This window comes from Hemicordylus capensis, chromosome 6 (assembly GCF_027244095.1).
Source record: "Hemicordylus capensis ecotype Gifberg chromosome 6, rHemCap1.1.pri, whole genome shotgun sequence".
Taxonomy (NCBI): domain Eukaryota; kingdom Metazoa; phylum Chordata; class Lepidosauria; order Squamata; family Cordylidae; genus Hemicordylus; species Hemicordylus capensis.
In genome coordinates this window covers 82,452,291-82,470,461 of record NC_069662.1, presented here as the reverse complement: position 1 = coordinate 82,470,461, position 18,171 = coordinate 82,452,291, and the positions used below count along the sequence as shown (strand labels likewise).

The 18,171-nt window shown below is 44.0% G+C and overlaps 2 protein-coding genes across 8 annotated transcripts in view; one reads left to right on the top strand and one right to left on the bottom strand.

Moving 5' to 3' along the window:
• LOC128332022 (uncharacterized) overlaps positions 1-2,487 on the bottom strand; it is a 64,255-nt gene extending 61,768 nt beyond the window's left edge. For all 7 annotated transcript variants that reach the window (XR_008310513.1, XM_053266201.1, XM_053266205.1 and 4 more), the window contains exon 1: positions 2,358-2,487. Coding sequence is in view for 5 of the 7 variants with exons in the window: in XM_053266201.1 (XP_053122176.1) it covers positions 2,358-2,423 (66 nt within the window). In the remaining 2 variants the exon portion in view is untranslated. The remainder of the gene's footprint in view (positions 1-2,357) is intronic.
• CNTNAP2 (contactin associated protein 2) overlaps positions 1-18,171 on the top strand; it is a 1,803,519-nt gene that overhangs the window by 374,145 nt on the left and 1,411,203 nt on the right. The gene's annotated exons all lie outside the window — the stretch shown is intronic.

Genomic DNA, 18,171 nt, shown 5'->3' with positions numbered 1-18,171 from the left:
GAAGAGAGAGAGAACTCTGATCAGCTGGGTGCACATGGCTTGCCAGCCATTCAAGCATTTCTTTGCTCTCCAGTCACCACTACAAACACTATGCCAGGGCAGCAGCCATCATACTAAGTGGATACATCAAATCTCACTAGTGTAATGCATCTAAAGAGCAGCCCTGGCACAACCTTCCTCTTGGCATTTACAGAGCAGCAGGAGTCTGTTGTCTCGTGATGAGTTCCTTCGCCAGTATAATTCAACCTTAATGAATAAACACAATTGCATATGACAATGGCATCCAAACCAGAAAAGGTGGTGAGGAATCTCTTTCTTCCTCCTGTCTTCCCTAGACAGACACACAGGAAAGCATGCATGCACACACACACGTACACACCATACTGTATATAAAGACATCTGGGACTGACTCATCCACTTACTGACTCACCAAGGTACCTGGTAGATTATTTCCCCATCGGCTAAAACTTGAATATTTGATGCACATATAATGTAACTAAGACCTTTTTCTTATTTCAAAAATAATCTGAAAATGGGAGATTTGTACATCTCACTCTCAAAATCAGAGACATGGTGAAGCACGTCCAAAAGGGTTTCAGGTCTTTGTGCACTAGTTGAACATGGCAGTCATAATAATAGTTCAAGGCACCAGCTGCTTACAACTAACTGACTGACTGAAACAGCTTCAGATGAAAAGGAAGGATTGGCTGTGGCAGCTCAGAAGGGTTATCTATCTATCTATCTATCTATCTATCTATCTATCACATTTATATGCCATCCCTTCATCAACAAGATCAGGGTGATGCACAAAAATAAAATCACCAAAAATACTATATACAACACTATAAAAACAACACAGCAGAATGCCACAAATGTTAAAAGTGAAGTAAGAGGAGCAGCATTTAAAAACACAAAGAGGAGCATTTTTTTAAAAAAGTCTAAGGAAATATGTACTTTCAGCATGGACCTCCAATGCCCTCCAAATGACATTGAGATGGGCAAGACTCAGGTGATTAACTACTAATAGACACCACCATGGGACAAGATGGCAGTTCTGCTATGGCACTTCTTCTCCCCTTTGCACACTAGAATTTCTTAGAAATAGCAACCGGGAATATTTAACTATGCACCTCATGCACATACTCACAGACTGAGATTTTAGGTAAGAGACAATCATGGCTGTTCAATGATTATCTAACCCAGCAGTAGCAAGTGGGGAAGAACAGCTGTTTTATTAAACTATCTCTCACCAGGGCAATTTCCCCTGATTTCTCTCTTTTTTCTTAGAAAGATGGCCTTGACACTCAAACATATCCCTCACTGTATCTGACTTATCTTCATTTTCTTGCATCTGCCAGTAGATCTAGGTTGCTTTCAGCAAAACAACTCTCTGGGTTAATCAAAATAAAGACTATGAGACACCACTTTCAGTAATGTGCAGCAGTTTTAAAAGAGAGCCATTCATTTTTTAAAGTGCCTGCTTGTATAAACTGTCAGTCACTTTTCAGTGAACAAAGTTGATTAAATGATATTTTATTGGCAGCCATGGAGTCTAAAAGCATGCAGCATTTGCATGTAGGATCACTGAACGGGGCTGCCTTGCTTGATCGATCTCTGAGAGCCAATGTAAACAAGCGGAGAAAGCTCTGGAGAGAAAATCCCTCCTCAGCCATTCAAACTCTTTGGCCAGCCTTGGGTAATTCTCCCCTTTTCAGCCAAAGTTGCCCCATCTGTGAGATTATCCACTCCACAGGGTTATTATAAACAAAAAAATTGTCAAGAACTTTGCATATCAAAAGTACCACAGTTCTACAAAGAACAGCAACATTCCAGAAGTCTACAAGTTTGTGTCCAGTTCTTGCAGGTTGTCACTGTATTTCATCTGGGGTTTAGTCACCTGGGCGCTTTCTAGATTAGCACAATGCTTCTGTTCAGGCAAATCGCATTCAAAACATAAATCGCAAAGTGCCCAGAAGAGGGAGCAGTCTTGCAAAAACTAACAACTCAGAAGGGGGATAAAAACTTTTTTACGCTGGATATACGACGTTATAGCAGTATATCACAGTGATTAAATTTGAAACAAGGCATTGGAAATATGAACGGCACCCTGCTGTCAGCGTAGGAACTGCAGTGTCACAGGAAGTGCGGAAGCACACTTCAGAGATCTGCCGTGACCCCGTTGCAGGGTATAATCTGGAAAGCGCCCTGGATGGGTTCCTGTCTCTTTTCCTTCTACTTTTTTAGTGCCCAAGCCAATGGAAGTACAAACCCCACAACAGCTGAGTTGCCTACCTACTGGCAAACTCTCCTCCTTTCCTTACTTGTCACTCTCCTGCCCACACCCTACTGCTACTTACCTCAAAGAGAATGGGACCACGCTCACATGCTCCTGTTTCTGCCTGCCTCGTGTATGTGAGACACATTGTTTCCCCAATCCACTGCTTTAGCCTCCTTCAGTGGGACACAGCCATTGTGACCTCATGTTTGTGGTGCCTGCCTGAAGAAGAGACATTGTGACATCATGATGATGATGCCTATGTGGAGAAAGAAACTGGCCAATGTTCCTTCCCACAGCTGCTGTCCACCTGGAGGAAAGAGAGATACATTTTTCTTCATGCCTGCATACTGTCAGCTCACAGTAAAGGTATTTTAACATCCTAAAGGAGATGGGGCTTCTTCTGATCTTTCTTGTTCACTCTTCTTTCAAATGAAAATTTCACATCTCCTCTAGCCAGCAGCATGAACATGAGGTCACAATGACAGCATCTCTCTCTCTCTCTCTCCCCTCCCCCCCATGTCTGCCTGCTGTCTATAAGTCATTTCTCTAATGAATGGGAGCCACGGAAGAATAGTATTCATTCTCATACAGAATGTTTTCTCCTGACACCCTTTCAATTTATTCAACAAAATATTTAAATTCCGTTTTTTAAGAACGCTATGGGGAGACAACCATCTATTACACTGCTGACCCTTTTGGAGTTTATGTTATTACAAATCTTTGATAAAAGTATAGCTAAATTAATAAGTTTGGCTGTTAAACGATGTGGAACTGACTTCCCAGAAAAATGCTGGATATTTTCCAGTTTAAACACACACACACACACACACACACACACACATGCATAGTGCAATCAAGTAAGCTTACTCTGGACTAAGTCCTATTGGATTTGATGAAACTGTTTCCCAGATAAGCATGGGATTATAGCAATAGCAATAGCAATAGCAATAGCACTTACATTTATATACCGCTCTATAGCCGAAGCTCTCTAAGCGGTTTACAATGATTTAGCATATTGCCCCCAACATTCTGGGTACTCATTTTACCGACCTCGGAAGGATGGAAGGCTGAGTCAACCTTGAGCCCCTGGTCAGGATCGAACTTGTAACCTTCTGGTTACAGGGCGGCAGTTTTACCACTGCGCCACCAGGGGCTCTTTTTCATAGCTTCATACTCTTAAAAAAAAAAAAAAACCTTTAGACAATTTCTAACTACCTTCCTGTTTCTCCAGCTTTGGGGATTTATCTAGCTAGTATGAGCTTCAAAAAGCATTGTTATTTTTATTGTTTAACAGGTTGTTATTCTTATATTTGGTTGTTTACTGCATTGGGTATTTTTGAATATAAGCTTTGGGCACAAATAAGCCCAAGGTAAGCGTTTTAAATCACAGAGCTTCCTACAGCATCACTTAAATCTAGCCCACTGGAATAAATGGACTTCAAGTACTTGTCTTTGGTTCATGCCCAAAGTTCATACATGATATTTAATTGCTATAAAGCACATAGGAAAAAATCAATAAATCATTAAACCTTTCTAAGAATTAGTTATGATAGCTACAATTTCAACATTAAAAAACTCTGTGTTGAGCCTTGAATAGGATGGTATGAAGACAGCTAGCTATATATTATCCTAATTCCATGTGTGCCAACCTCAACAGTGGCTGATTGTGTTGTTCAAGAGGGTCCTGAAAATGTCTCCATATATTGTATTATTTATGTATGCTCATAACTGTATATGGAGCTTTACAAAACACCCATAAAAAGACAAGGTCCCATTCAGAGGATGTTGTACCAGAGGATGTTGAACAGATTAAAAAATGGCAACATAAAAATGGACAATGAAAGTATGCCTCAAAATCATCATTGATCATTTGAAGGCCAAAGTACACTTATACTACTGTATGACCATCATGTTGTTCACATAGGTCAAATTCACCACTCAGCAGAATAAAATGAAGTTTTACAAGGGATTATGAATATCTTTCTACTTTATGGAAAATCCTGGAAAACTCTGTCACAGAACACGAGAAGTAGATTTTAATTCCACCAGGGACTATTTCACATTTTACATAAGGCATACCTGGATTTGCTACAAGCAGGGGTGTAGCAAGGTTGGAGTGGGCCCAGAGACAAGATTTTAAAATGCCTCCCCTCACTGAAGTTCAGCTCATGAAGTAAAGAAATCTTAAATGAGGCTGGATAGTGGTAACAAAAAGCACACACACACACACACACACACACACACACACACACACACACACACACACATCCTATGTGCCACAATAGAACATCATCCTAAATTATATTTTAAAAGGTTTTGTAAATTGTGGACAATGAAAGTCATTTAATGGTACTAGAGAAAGACATGCTGTTCTGGTAGCTCCAGGTCTTAACACTCACATCAATTTTGGAGGATGAATACAACTGAAGGAAGCCTAGGCGAGGGCGCGGCTGGAGGAGTCAGTCATGTGACTTGCCTCTGGGGGCTCCCCAAGGCAGTGGGCCCCTAGAAAACTGTCTCCCCTTGCCCTATTACAGTTACGCCCTTGGCCACAAGGTATGCAGTACATTCTATAATGAGCTACTGCCAATTGTGTTTCTCTGATGAGTGTACTAGATACACATATTTAAAAACAAGTTTGCTACATTCACTTGTTCTGGGGCATATAAAACACAATTCAAGCAAGCACTTCAATAAAATCGATCCTAGAAGTGTCCCCATGTAAGGCAGCTTTCATTGTTGGTGAGTGAAGAATTGGGGCTACCCTATAAAGAGAGTTCTGATGAGACTAGTGACATTTGGTGGGTTGGGACACGGTGAGGATGGACATCCACACGACAACTTTAATTATAGCGAGAAAACGCTGGGCTGGCCTCCCTGAGGTGATTATTCCAGAGATGTACTATACAGAAAAGTCTGCTCTGTACAGCCACAGATTATGCGACATGGCAGGACCTCCTCAGACAGAGCAGGGCAAATCTTCCTATGATCCAAGCTGAAATAAATAACCCTTCAAATTTATGTTTCAACATAGCATTTATCTTTATTTTCCCTCTCAAGCCAGATGTTCCCAACTGTTGGCACAATATCCCAGCAGATACCTCTGTACCCAAAATACAATATTTCTTTCTCGTATTTCTCACCCACAGGAGTACAGAGGCATTGTATTCCTGTCAGGTTTGCTGTATGACTTATCTGACTCAAGTGCAGTTATGACTGGAGGAAAAATGGAAAGAAACAAAAGAAATTCTGCTAAAAATGATTGTCTCTTTCAGCTTATTTCTAAGGCTGCTTGTTATAGTCCAAAATCTAATATATTTCTTTTTCATTGCATTCCTTCCTTGAAATTCCTTTATTTCAAATGTTTTCCCCCTAATATAATCTCAGGAGGGAATTTCAGAATCTGCTGCAGCAGGGAGTTGCCAGATACATTCATACTTTGTTATCAGTCAGCAATCTCTGATAGGTCATTAAGCAACAGGTTATCAGTCAGCAGTCTTTGATAGGTCACCATAGACTTCTCTCTAGCAGCCATTTTATTCTGATTCATGGAGTGGATGAATTCTTTTAAACTGGTGGAAGGTTTTCTTTCCATGGTAGCAACTTGAAACACAACACACTTGGGTGTTAGCACACGCAGGCACATACAAATGTAGCTGGATTTCTCCTAAGGAATATCAGGTTCTAGAAACTCTTTGGCAAAGGGCAGCTTTTAACAATGAAATTGTCAGATTCTATAATATTTATGTTTTGAAGCTTAAATAAAGTCCAATTTCAAATTGTAAAAGGAAGTTGCTACCATCCTTCTAAACTGAACTTTAATAATAAATCAATGTGTAATCTTCTTTACATATTTAAATAATGTTTCAATTCTTTTATTCCAAAAGTATTAATTGGGATGACCAGTTCCTGGCTATCCAGATATATGGGTCCTGAAGACAGTTTGTCTAGTTCCAGATGTTCTACAATGTTTTAATACAAGGAAAAAGGTGTCTTCTGATTTCAGTTGCAAAAAGAAAGAAAGAAAAATGTCTTCTAAATAGGCCTATGATTAATGTGTTTTGCCAAGTAAGTATGTTATTGCCATCAGTAGACCAGATTGAACACAAGACAGAAATATTTAAACTTTACAGGAAGCAATGCTACTTACAAAAACATCCCCCCACCACCAGTACCTCCCCGCCACCAGTCCCCCATTCCAAGTTCCTGATTTTCTTTTATTTTCTTCTGATGGACACGCAGTGGAAAGCTCAGAACCGCAGCACTTCCAAACTGACTACAATGGTGCAAAGATGATTTTTGACAACCCTCCCTTCCCCAGGAAGTCCTCTGTGGTCAGCCAAACGTTGCTGGGATGGAGATATTATTTTTATTCACCCTAGGGATACTCAAGTTAAGACATGACATCCCTGTCAGACAGGACACTCACTGAGTGGCTTTAGGCAAGCCACTACCTCTCAGTCTAGCTCACAGGGTTGTTGTGAAGATAACATGGGAGAATCCCATCTTTGTTTCAGCTCCTTGGGCCATATCCTTTTCAGGGTACACATGTGATAAATGATTAGTAAAAATCTATAATTACCTACCAAGACTAGCACTTGGTAGGGTTGCAATGAAGGCCTTGGAAAGGATATCTAGATGCCGTGACATGTCTATACCTACAAAGATTAGAATTGTTCAGACAATGGTTTTCCCTGTGACACTCTATGGATGTGAAAGCTGGACTTTGAAGAAGCAAGATATTTTGAGGATAGCATGGACAGCCAGGAAAGCAAACAAATTGATCATAGAACAAATCAATCCAGAATTTTCACTCGAGGCACAAATGACCAGGCTCAAACTATCATACTTCAGACACATTATGCAAAGACCCAGCTCCCTTGAGAAGTCTATAATGCTGGGGAAAGTTGAAGGAAAGAGAAGAAGAGGACGACCAGCAGCAAGGTGGATGGACTTGATTATGACAGCAATGAATGCACCACTGAGAGATCTTAAAGGCCAAGTTCAGATCATCCTGGAGAGAATCTATCTGTGTGGTCACTAAGAGTCGACACTGACTTGATGGCACTTAATCAATCAATTAATCAATAATTGCCTATTCCTTAATGGAGAAGTTGCCCACATCCACTTACTCAGCGTCTCCTTACTTATGGCCATTTGCAAAATCAAGGAATGTTAATAAGACTCTACACTCCCTCTGCTCCCCCCACCCCAGACCTGCTCTCTCCAGGGAGAAGAGCTGGTCTATGGGAGGAGAGCTGGTCTTGTGGTAGCAAACATGAATTGTCCCCTTTGCTAAGCAGGGCCCACCCTGGTTTGCATTTGAATGGAAGATATGTGAGCACTGTAAGATATTGCCCTCAGGGAATGGAGCCACTCTGGGAAGAGCACCTGCATGCTTGAATCCAGATGGTTCCAAGTTCTCTCCTTGGCATCTCCAAGATAGGGCTGAGAGCGACTCCTGCCTGCAATCTTGGAGAAGCCGCTGCCAGTCTGTGTAGTCAGTATTGAGCTAGATGGACCACTGGTCTGACTTGAATAAGGCAGCTTCCTATGTACCTTGGCATACCAGAAACAACCACCCTGAAGTTACTTATATGCTCACACACAGCCTTCCCATTGGGGGTAGGGACTGAGAGAGAGGCAGCTACCCACACTACCCCCATGTGATTCAGCTGCCTTCTTCCCTCTGCATGTGCTTTCCCCAATCACTACCTTGACAGCTGTGCTGTACTTCATTCTCTCTCTACACCCCAATTTTCTCTTTCCCGGCATTACATGCCTCCAAGCAATAACCGATTACTACCACCCCCCCCACCCCCCGCTTTTTTGGCATCCTTTGTTCTATCCTCTACCCACACTTCCTTTCCATTGCTGCATATGTGTGCTAGTGGTATGAAGCAATTACAACTCCAAGAGTGAATGTCTGCTATACTCAATTTTTTAAAAAATGAGGGAGATTTTATTCTGTATCCTACAATTCCCACAATTTTGCTAAACCCCTAATGACCACTCATTTGCCTCCAACAAATATAACAAAAACCAAGAGTCGACACAATTCTGGATGTTACTTGTGTGATTAGGTTTTTAAAATCTTCTGCTGACATGCTGTTTAAATGTAATGAAGTGGGTCATTTATAACCAGACTCCCCCACCCCACCCCACATTTTAGAAGATGTTATTCAGCAAGCAAACCATCCCTCTATATTTGTACTTCTCTAACAACATAAGCAGCCATGTATCACCATTGGGAATCTGAATACAATTCAAACAAGCACATAGGTTTAAACAAGTCTATTGTTAGTACAAGCATGACCTCCTGCTGATAAAAGCTCAAAAGATTTCTTCCACTTTATATATTGTGTAGCTCTCACCTGCTGCTCTCTGTGGTTTCCAATTTGAGCTGCATTTGTTGTGTTTTTGCTTAGAGAAAATATTGTGAGTACTTGAAGGGAGATGTTTCACTAGCATACCTTTGTAGAGGGTGCATAATTTTCATGTATGAAGCATCCCTTCACTTCACATTAGGTTTGCTCTGAAGTGTGGTAGTTGCCACCCTTCAGGACTATGCTTTGGCTTAATGTGGGGAATTTTACTCATTTTAGTGCAAACCTGCATACAGCCAAATTATACACTGAGGTACTGAGAAAGCTGACCGTGGATAGGACACAGCCCCGTTAGAGCACTCAAAGGGCACCACAGAGCACAGACACATCTCTTGAAAGCAAGGTTAGGTTTTATTGAAGAGCAAAGATTTACAGTAAAGGCAGTGGTTAGCACTTCAGCAAGGTTCCTGGTAAGGATAATCCTCTAAGGGGTTAATGCTCTGAGAATGGAACAGAATGGCCTCCCACACACATTTACAGGTTAGCACCTAGGGACAAGGAGAGAGCAGAGTTACTAGCAGAGTTAGTAGGGAATGGAGATACAGAAAGAGAGAGAGAAAGAGAGAAACTGATCTATAGTTTCCTATCCCAGGCCAGGTATGTGGATTCCAGGGGCTGCAGTTGCAGGCTTCTTCCAAGGAAGGAGGTTGAGAGACCTTTTGTTACTGGGGGCTGAGCAGGAGAAACTCTGGGTCACAAGGCAAGGCAGCTGTGCCTAGCAAGGACTGAGCTCTGACTGCCCAGGGGGGTTCCAAAGAATCTCCCAGGAAAGGGAAACAAAAGAAAATGCTCTAATGCAAGAGGTAAGTATGTGCACAGGGAAAAAAGGTGAGATGCCTTTGGGGATGGCAAAGCAAGCAGCATCAGTATAGTGTCCATCACCTCCACCATTGGTTCTACTGTCACCTCCATCATGGGGTGACAAGAGGAAATCTTTTATAACTTCAAAGTAGTCCGCAGATACCGGGTGAGTCCATTGTTCTGTTCTGTGGACAGTGAGATACTTCGATAAAAGGTGTGGATTATGGCCCTGCTGTTTGCTCTCTTAGACATTTCTCTTAAAACAAAAGGCTGAACAGGTGTCCTTCCAAGGGAGGCAACCTGGAGGGGGATGGAGGGCACTGATTTCCAGCATCTCACTTGATTGAATCCAAGAGTCTTTTCTGTGGGAGAGAATTTGTCCTTGGTTCCTTGGTTTATCTGGGTGATTGCTCGTTAAACGAGAGAAATTGCATTCCATTCTCAGTACTTTGACACTTTGTCTATTCTGGCACCTTCTGTGCATGCTCAGGGGGCTATCAGAGTCGCATTTCCTAGTCCCCTATGATTGCGATAATGACCTGAGGGCACTTATGAAAAGCCTGGCCAGAATGACCCATTTTCTCGAATCAGAGCAATGAACTCAGGCAGAAGCTTCTTCGTGACTAGAAACAGTGATGCAACCAAGATTCAGTCTAGGGGAGCACTGAGGTGCAATGGAGGACAGGCAGGTATGGCAACCATGGACCAGTGGTCTGACTCAATATAGGGCAGCTTCACATGCTATTCATATATCCCTGTAGCAGAAAAGCACTACCGAGTTTCTGGTCATCAGGTTTTGCTTTAACTTCTTGCTGAGGCTGCGTTATCTTCTTTGGTTTCCATTTTCATTTCATAAATATATTTTTATCGGTAGCAGAGACCCTTATTCCTTTCAGCAACGGCCACCTGCTTCTCTAAAGTCATTATATTATTTATTTACTTATTTACTTACAATTGCCTTTCACATCATCCTAAGGTGCTGTATACTGTAAAAGTTACAGCAAAAATATAAATAGCAATATAAAGCCCACAATATACAATAAAACAGCGAGAATAAAAGCAGCAGTTAATATTCAAAGTACATAACTGAGCCAGTTTTAAAAAGCAGATGTTCCCAAGCACCAGTCCATTAAAAACCCTGGGTAAAAAGCAAGGTAGGGGTGTGTAAGCTGGCCATTCAGCCAGATCAGTTCGAATCTGGCCCAGATTTGTACTGGCCTGGCTCAGACGAGCTGGGTCCAGCCCAGCCATTTTCCTGCCGGTGGGGATGGCGGAGGCAGCCACGGTGGTGACATTAGAGGTGGCGGCGTGGCCTCCTCTAACCCACCTGCCAGCCTCCCAAATGAGGGAGCCGGCCCAGCTTGTCATTTGGGAGGCAAGCCGGGGGGTGGGGTTGAAGAAGGTACCACCGCCACCTGCGGTGTCATCACAGCCACCTTCGCTGAGAGTAAACTAATAGTAAAGATTCCCTTTTCGTCCCCCGCCCCAATTAGGCTAGGGAATCACCCTTTACTTGTAAAGGGGAATCCCAGCTGGATTCCCCTTTACAAGTGTGAGCCAGCCCATGAGCCAGTTCTTAGAACTGGTGGTAGTCTGGTTTGAACCCAGACTGCCCAATTTGGACTGGTTCAGTGTCGAGCCCGGCTTGAAGACTGCCAACCCGCATATCCCTTTAGCAAAGTCATTATGCAGTGGTGGAAAATGGAGAGAGTTGGAAGGGTATGAAAATGCTTGGGAAGAGCATTCCAGAGCTTAGGGGCAATCACCAAGAAGGCCCTGTCCTATGTGCACAACAAACCAGCCTCAGTTGGTTATGGCACACAGAGCAGGCCTCCGCACAGCCAATCGTGTGGTGGGGAGATTCTGTTGGGAGCAGACAGTCCTCCATGTATACTTGTCCCAAGCCCCCCTTTTTATTTTATGGATAAAGTGTCTCAGTTGTGTGAAGCCATATGATAGATTAATAGTAGGAGTGAGTCCGAACCGGTCCGGCGGCCATTCTAAAGAATGGCCGAACTGCCGGACCGGTTCGGCGCTTGCTGGTCCGGGTCCGGGTGGGGGGTTTTGCTTTAAGGGCGGGAGGGCTTGCTTACCCCTCCCGCCTCTTTACCCCCTCCAGCGCCCATATTTAATAGACTAACGGGGCGCTGGAAACAAGCCGCCCCCGCCGCCGCCCCCCCCGCCGCGAGCAGATTTCTCCAAGAAGTACCCATACCCCTGCCGCTGCCGTAGCCCGCCAGCCAGCCAGCCCTTCCTCCCTCCCTCCCAGCTGCCCGCCCGCCCGCCCGAGTCCTCACCGGAATGCTTTATTAACAAACGAGAGGAGCTCTCGGACAGAGCTCCTCTCGTTATGAAGGCCTGCTGCAGAATGAAGGCAATTTGCGCGCGCATGCATGCGCGCGCCGCAAAGGACGCCGATCGCCGGAGGCCCGGTCTACCCGGCCCTTTCCCGGCCGGGTAGAGCGGGCCTCTGATCACCGGAGGCCCGGTCTACCCGGCCCTTTCCCGGCCGGGTAGAGCGGGCCTCTGGCGATCGGTGTCCTTTGCGGCGCGCGCATGCGCGCGCGCAAAGCGCCTTCATTCTGCAGCAGGCCTTCATAACGAGAGGAGCTCTGTCCGAGAGCTCCTCTCGTTTGTTAACAAAGCATTCTGGTGAGGACTCGGGCGGGCGGGCGGGCGGGCAGCTGGAAGGGAGGGAGGAAGGGCTGGCTGGCTGGTGGGCTACGGCGGCGGCAGGGGTATGGGTACCTCTTGGAGAAATCTGCTCGTGGCGGTGGGGGCGGCAGCGGGGGCGGCTGGTTTCCAGCGCCCCATTAGTCTATTAAATACGGGCGCTGGACAGGGCAAAGAGGCGGGAGGGGTAAGTAAGCCCTCCCTGCCCTAAAAGTAAGGCCCCCCACTTCGGTGCCGGTCCGGACTGCTCCGGACCGTGCACATCCCTAATTAATAGTAGTTCTTCAAAGTAATCCAATTATGCAAAATAGGAATTGCAGTACTTGTAACCTACCTAGCTGAATGAGACTGACTAGCCTGATACTATAGCCTGCCAATGCTATACACTACCCCTTTCCTCTCCCACCTCTGGGCTTGAAATCCCTAACTGACTGCAACAAAGAGAGGGAGGGAGGGAGAGGGAGAGAAGTTTGAGTTCCCAGTTCACCACCATGGATGACTGGCAGACTGTGTTCAGCTTGGTGGGCCACAAGTTGTGCAGCCCTGTTAGGAGACAACATAAGCTATATGGGAGCACTGGGGTGGGGCGGGTGGGGCGGGGAGGGGAATGAAATATGTCTGTAGCATGAGTCAAATTACAACAGCCCTTTCTTACCTATCATAAGGCTACTGTACTCAGAGGTTTAGTAAGATTGATTGATTGAGTAGACCCTGGGAGAAAAGGGCCCACTCCAATCATGCTATGCCCCTGTTTCAGCTGCAACCCTGAGAAGACATTCAAGCAATGGTCAGTTACTAATGTCAATTAGATAACGACTCTCTTTCCTCCCTCAGCATTTTTCATCATGGAACATCATCAGATTAAATATATATATTGGCCAGTACTGTACAAGATGGAGCTCACTATTAAGAAATTTGCATCAGGGAATTTATGAATATGTCTGTGCACTGCAGAAAGTTTTGAATCCAAAATGAAACAACATTTTCTAATCTGATTATTTAAAAATCGGATTTAGGGACCCCCAAGGATACAGAATATAATTTTGTTGTTGAATTTCCAATAGGAAACCGGAAATAATTCAGAAATTTTTAAGATTAAGATCAGTGGGGAAATGGGGAAAAAAAATCAGGAACCAGGAATGGCTGGGCAGAAATGAAATTACAATTTTAGTTATTAGATGTGTGTGATTTTTGAGGAATGACATGACTGCACCTCTGCAGAAATGAGGAGCAGGCAGGCAGAATACCAGATAGAGACACAGCCAGATACAGAAGAGAGTATGAAAGAAAGCAGGAATAAAGAAAGGTGTTTTTAAAAAATTATTATTAGTATTTTAGAGAGGGGTATGGGAGGTATATAAGAAGAAGTGGTTGGTTGGGTAGGGACAGAGACAAACAAACACACAAACAGGCCTGAACTAATGGGATGGAGGATGGCAATCATTAACACTAAACCACCCGCACCCCCCACTATGGAAAACCACACAAAGTACACACAAGCAGCAGAAGCTAGGGGTGTGCACGGAACCAGCTGGCCTGGTTCAGTTCGAGTCTGGACCAGACTTGAACCAGACTGGGCCAGTTTGGTCCAGCACCCCCTCTAACCACCCCCACCACCCCCGGTTCAGTTCGGTCAGGGGGGGGATTCACAGAGATTTTTTTTTTAAGTAAAAAAAATTTTTTTACTTACGCCCTTCGGGGGAGTTGTTGGATGCGGCAGTGGCGGGGTCCACAGAGGTTCCCCCTTCCCCCTGCCAGCCTCCCTTCATGCCTCTACCGGCCATTCGGCCATCTCTTCAGCCCATTCGGGCCTTCCCACAGTGGTGCAGTGGCCATTTTGGAGGCCACCGTGCCTGCGCAATTGGCCTCTGCATGGTCACACAGAGGCCAATTGTGCAGGTGCGGCGGCCTCCAAAATGGCCACCACATCAGAGGGCTATAGGCCACCTCCAGCTTCACAGGCAAGATGCCTCTAAATCCCAGATCTAGGGGAGCAATAGCAGGAGAGAGGGCATGCCATCAGCTCTTCCCTGAGGGCTTCCCAGAGGCATCTGGTGGGCCACCATGTGAAACAGGATGCTGGACTAGACAGACCTTGGGCCTAATCCAGCAGGGCTTTTCTTACGTTCTTATAAGCAGAGAATGGCCAAAATATTTTGCTAAAAATCTGAACAAAAAATGGTTCTCCAACCTTCCCACCCACCCCACCCCCAACCATTTTAGGAACTGTATAATGATTTTTCACTGTACCTGGATATATTTGAATGCTACAGCGAAAACATGTTGTGGGTGCCATTTTAAGAATTCTAACATTCTGATAGGAATTCTGAAATTAATTCCAACAATTCCCAAATTTTCAAAAATTCTGATATTGGAGCAATTCCAATATCAGAATTCTGAAAATGCACAGGCTTAATTATGATGCAAAATCCATATGATATGGACTGTATTGATTCAGAAACAATTACTGATGAGATTCAATACACAACCCTAATCTCTACTCACAGGTATATTCAGTCCACATATCTTCCTTTTGCTATTTTAACTGGTTGCAATTCAGATACCATGTGTTTATGAAGTTGACATGCTTTCATCAGAGTGATGAACATGTCTCTTGAGGGGCTTACACATTTTGCCTGGTCTTGGTAGGCCACCATTTTTGTGGTTACCACCAACTGTGCCCTTCAGCCAAGTCCTCTGCCACATACTGAGGCTCTCCACATGAGCAGAACCCTAAGAGGGTTCTGCAAGGAGAGTGGGCTTGACCTGCTCTCCCCGCAGATGAGCAGGCAGCTCACCCTGGGTGGCTGGATCGGCCTCCCACATGATTACCAGCTTCATCAAGGAGCTGGTTGGAGTGGTGGGAATGGGGGCTTCCTGGCCCACAGGAATCCTAAAATGCCCTGCGCAAGTCTGCAGGGCATTTTGGGGAGCCCCCGATGCCGGGAGGCTTGTTGTAGCCTCCCAGTCAGGGCTCTCTCTGTGAGTCGTCATGCCACAGCAGCACATGATCAGACAAGCGGGGTTAGCGGAGCGCTCGCTCACTCCACTAACCTCATGGGGGGGGGGATTAAGTGTAGTTCACAAATGCACTGGAACCCAGGCTGGGTTCCCTTAGCCCCGTTTCCAGTGTGTGTGAGAATTGCCTCGAGATCTTCAAAATTGTGAACCGCCCAGAGATGTGAGTTTTGGGCGGTATAAAAATATGTTAAATCAATCAATCAACCAATCAATAAAAGCAGGATGGTCAGTCTTCATTTTGCACTGGGCTTTTGAGACATTAAGAAGCAGTAGCAGAGATTCTTTTTACTGCCAAGTATCACCAGTGCAGAGTAAGATAAATGCCTCCCTTGAATTCTCTGCATGTTCTAGATATCTCAGGAGAAGAGACTTCCCCCCCACCCACCCACCTGATATGCGAGACCCCACCCTCTCCGAGTTGTAGAGAAAGCCCATATAACTTGGGGAAAGGTTCTCACTTTGTGCTGGTTATCAAGGAGGAAATTATCACTAGAACAAAAATTACCCTTTCTGTTGGTGATTGGGCAACTGCATTTGCAAACTCTTGTGTCTTTTGTAAGCAGGGCTTTCAATTTAGAAAGAGATATATCACAACACTTCAGAAACTTCTCTTGTATTTAAGTATGCAAAGTGAATTTGTGTGTAAACATCCAGGTCTTCTGCAGAAAGGTATTTTGGCAGAGGGGCAAATGAAATATGGAGCATACTAGTGAGCCGAATGTCCAGTGGAGAAGTTCAGCATGTGCAAAATACAGTTTGGTAGATGAGCTTTGCATTGCAAAATACACTTCAGAATACATTTGCATCCAACTTCAGATTTTAATCACTAACTGAGGCCTAAGGCATTCTTGGCAAAAAGCAAAGCTGCAGTGCTCGTTGGAAGACCCATTAACAATGCCAGTCTGACTTGAATGCGTAATACTTATATGGATTTCTTTCACTTGCAATAAGTCTCCATAGGTACCATCTAAATGAAAGTTGATTGTAATATATTCGTGTGGAGTAGATAATGTAGGAGACCTGCTGGTAAAAGCTCTTAAGAAAATAAATAGGGATGCTTTTGTTTCTTTATCACTCTCCTTGAGCATCTTTCCCATTATTGTGTTTATTAAAGTTAAGGCCATATTAATCCCCCCCATGTGAATGCCACAAAGAGGTTCTTCCCGTGGTGGTGCTTCATCTTGAAGCTGTAAAGTGATTTTTTTTTCTTCCTTTATGCAATCTTATGCATTCCTTCTGCACTATTGCAGTGCTGCTGCTGCTGCTGGACCTGACATAAGACTCCATATGTTTGGGCAATGTTCAAGGCGAGAGAACTGTATTATTTATTAGTCACAAGTGTATCTCATACTCCTCCAAAGAGCTCAAGCTTCATACATGGAGTTAGCCCCCAACAACCCTGTAACAGATTAGCTTAAGAGCTGGTGATTGGCTTGGGGTCACCAAGTGAGCCTCATGGCTGAGGAGGGATATGGACAAAGGTTTCCCTGCTCCCTCTTTAACATTCTATCCACTACAGCACATTGCTTGTCTTTACACTTCTATCAATTTTATGTAGGCTTGCACGCAGTTAAAAAAAAATCCTGGGTTTTAGTAGGTTAATCAATTAAACTTGCATATATTTACATAATAAAATAATAAAACAAAAGAATACTGTTAGATGAGGCACACATGTGCCATAGCAGGCATCAGCTTGAAATACACGTTCCCTCCAATGTGTGGAAGAATGAATTCGATATTTGCTGTGGGCCAGATTCCAAGTCACTACTCAGGGCAGGGATCATGACAGTCACAAGCATGGCTTCCTGATTAATATACCTATGCGATACTTGTGTTAGCTAATACATATTTCATTGCATTCACACTATTGCCACACCCCCAGTTCATCCTGGATGCATTGGCTTGCCCCACCTTGGCTTTTGATAAGGTTTGAGGCCTTGAGTATGATTGGGGATTTGTGTTTTGGTGTGCCTGCTTTTGTGCTAAGTGCCTCTTTCAGTGGGTCAGCATCTCCATCCCCCCCCCCCCGTTGCATGGTGCATAATAGGCTATACTGCTATGCTTTTGGGGTCAACCAGGAATTTTTTTGTTTTTTAATTATTATTTGTTTTATTATTTATTTAATTTATATACTGCCCTTCCAAAAATGGCTCCGGGCGGTTTACAACAAAATAAAAACAATTAAAAACAATTAACAATTAAAATCTAAACTAAATCAATTGAAGAATTAAAATCATTAATCGTTTTCTGATTGATTGGCTTTAATTGGAATTTTTTTGTTGCCTACTCCAATCTGTCAGGTTGATTTAGGTCACAACTGACAGGGTGAGTTTAGGCAGGGAATAGGAGGAGGGTGCTTGATTGGTAAGCAGCACTCTTGGGCATGTTTGATCAAAGGAGAGAGAGAGAGGTCAGTTTTGCCTTGGAGGCTTGGCAGCATAACTATAATAGGGATTGTTTTCTATTTTGGAGACACCAACAACCTCAAAATCTGAACAGCTTGCAGGGAGTGAGGCCTCCAAAATTATCCTGACTCACTTTTAGGTTTTGCAAATATGAGCAGGGATCCAAATTGGTCTGATCCACTTCTTTGAGTCAGGGTGTGATCACTCAAACAGGTTAAGGTGAAGGATGTAATTGTCGGACCTTCTGCCCAGGTGTAATGCCTGCATAACTTGCAGTGTGTATGTGCTTGTAGAGAGTTCTCCTGCTGCAGTTAACCTGAAATTTTGTTATTTAATAACGTTGTGCCCCTGTCACCCAAAATGAATTGTTCATGTTATTATTGCCTCATGTCTTTCGGGGTATGAGGGCAAATGACATGTTTAGGAGTACACAATCCATTTTAGGTTATCACCTTTAAAAAAACAACCTGAAAGTGTGAAGCAATGCTTAGGGGAAGAGAGCTGGCACAGATGCATAATGCCACCTTTTCAGTGATTCTCCTGTAACTGTGAAACACACCTGCCTACACTGGGCTGCACAATAAGATTAACTCTTGGCCATCTAGTA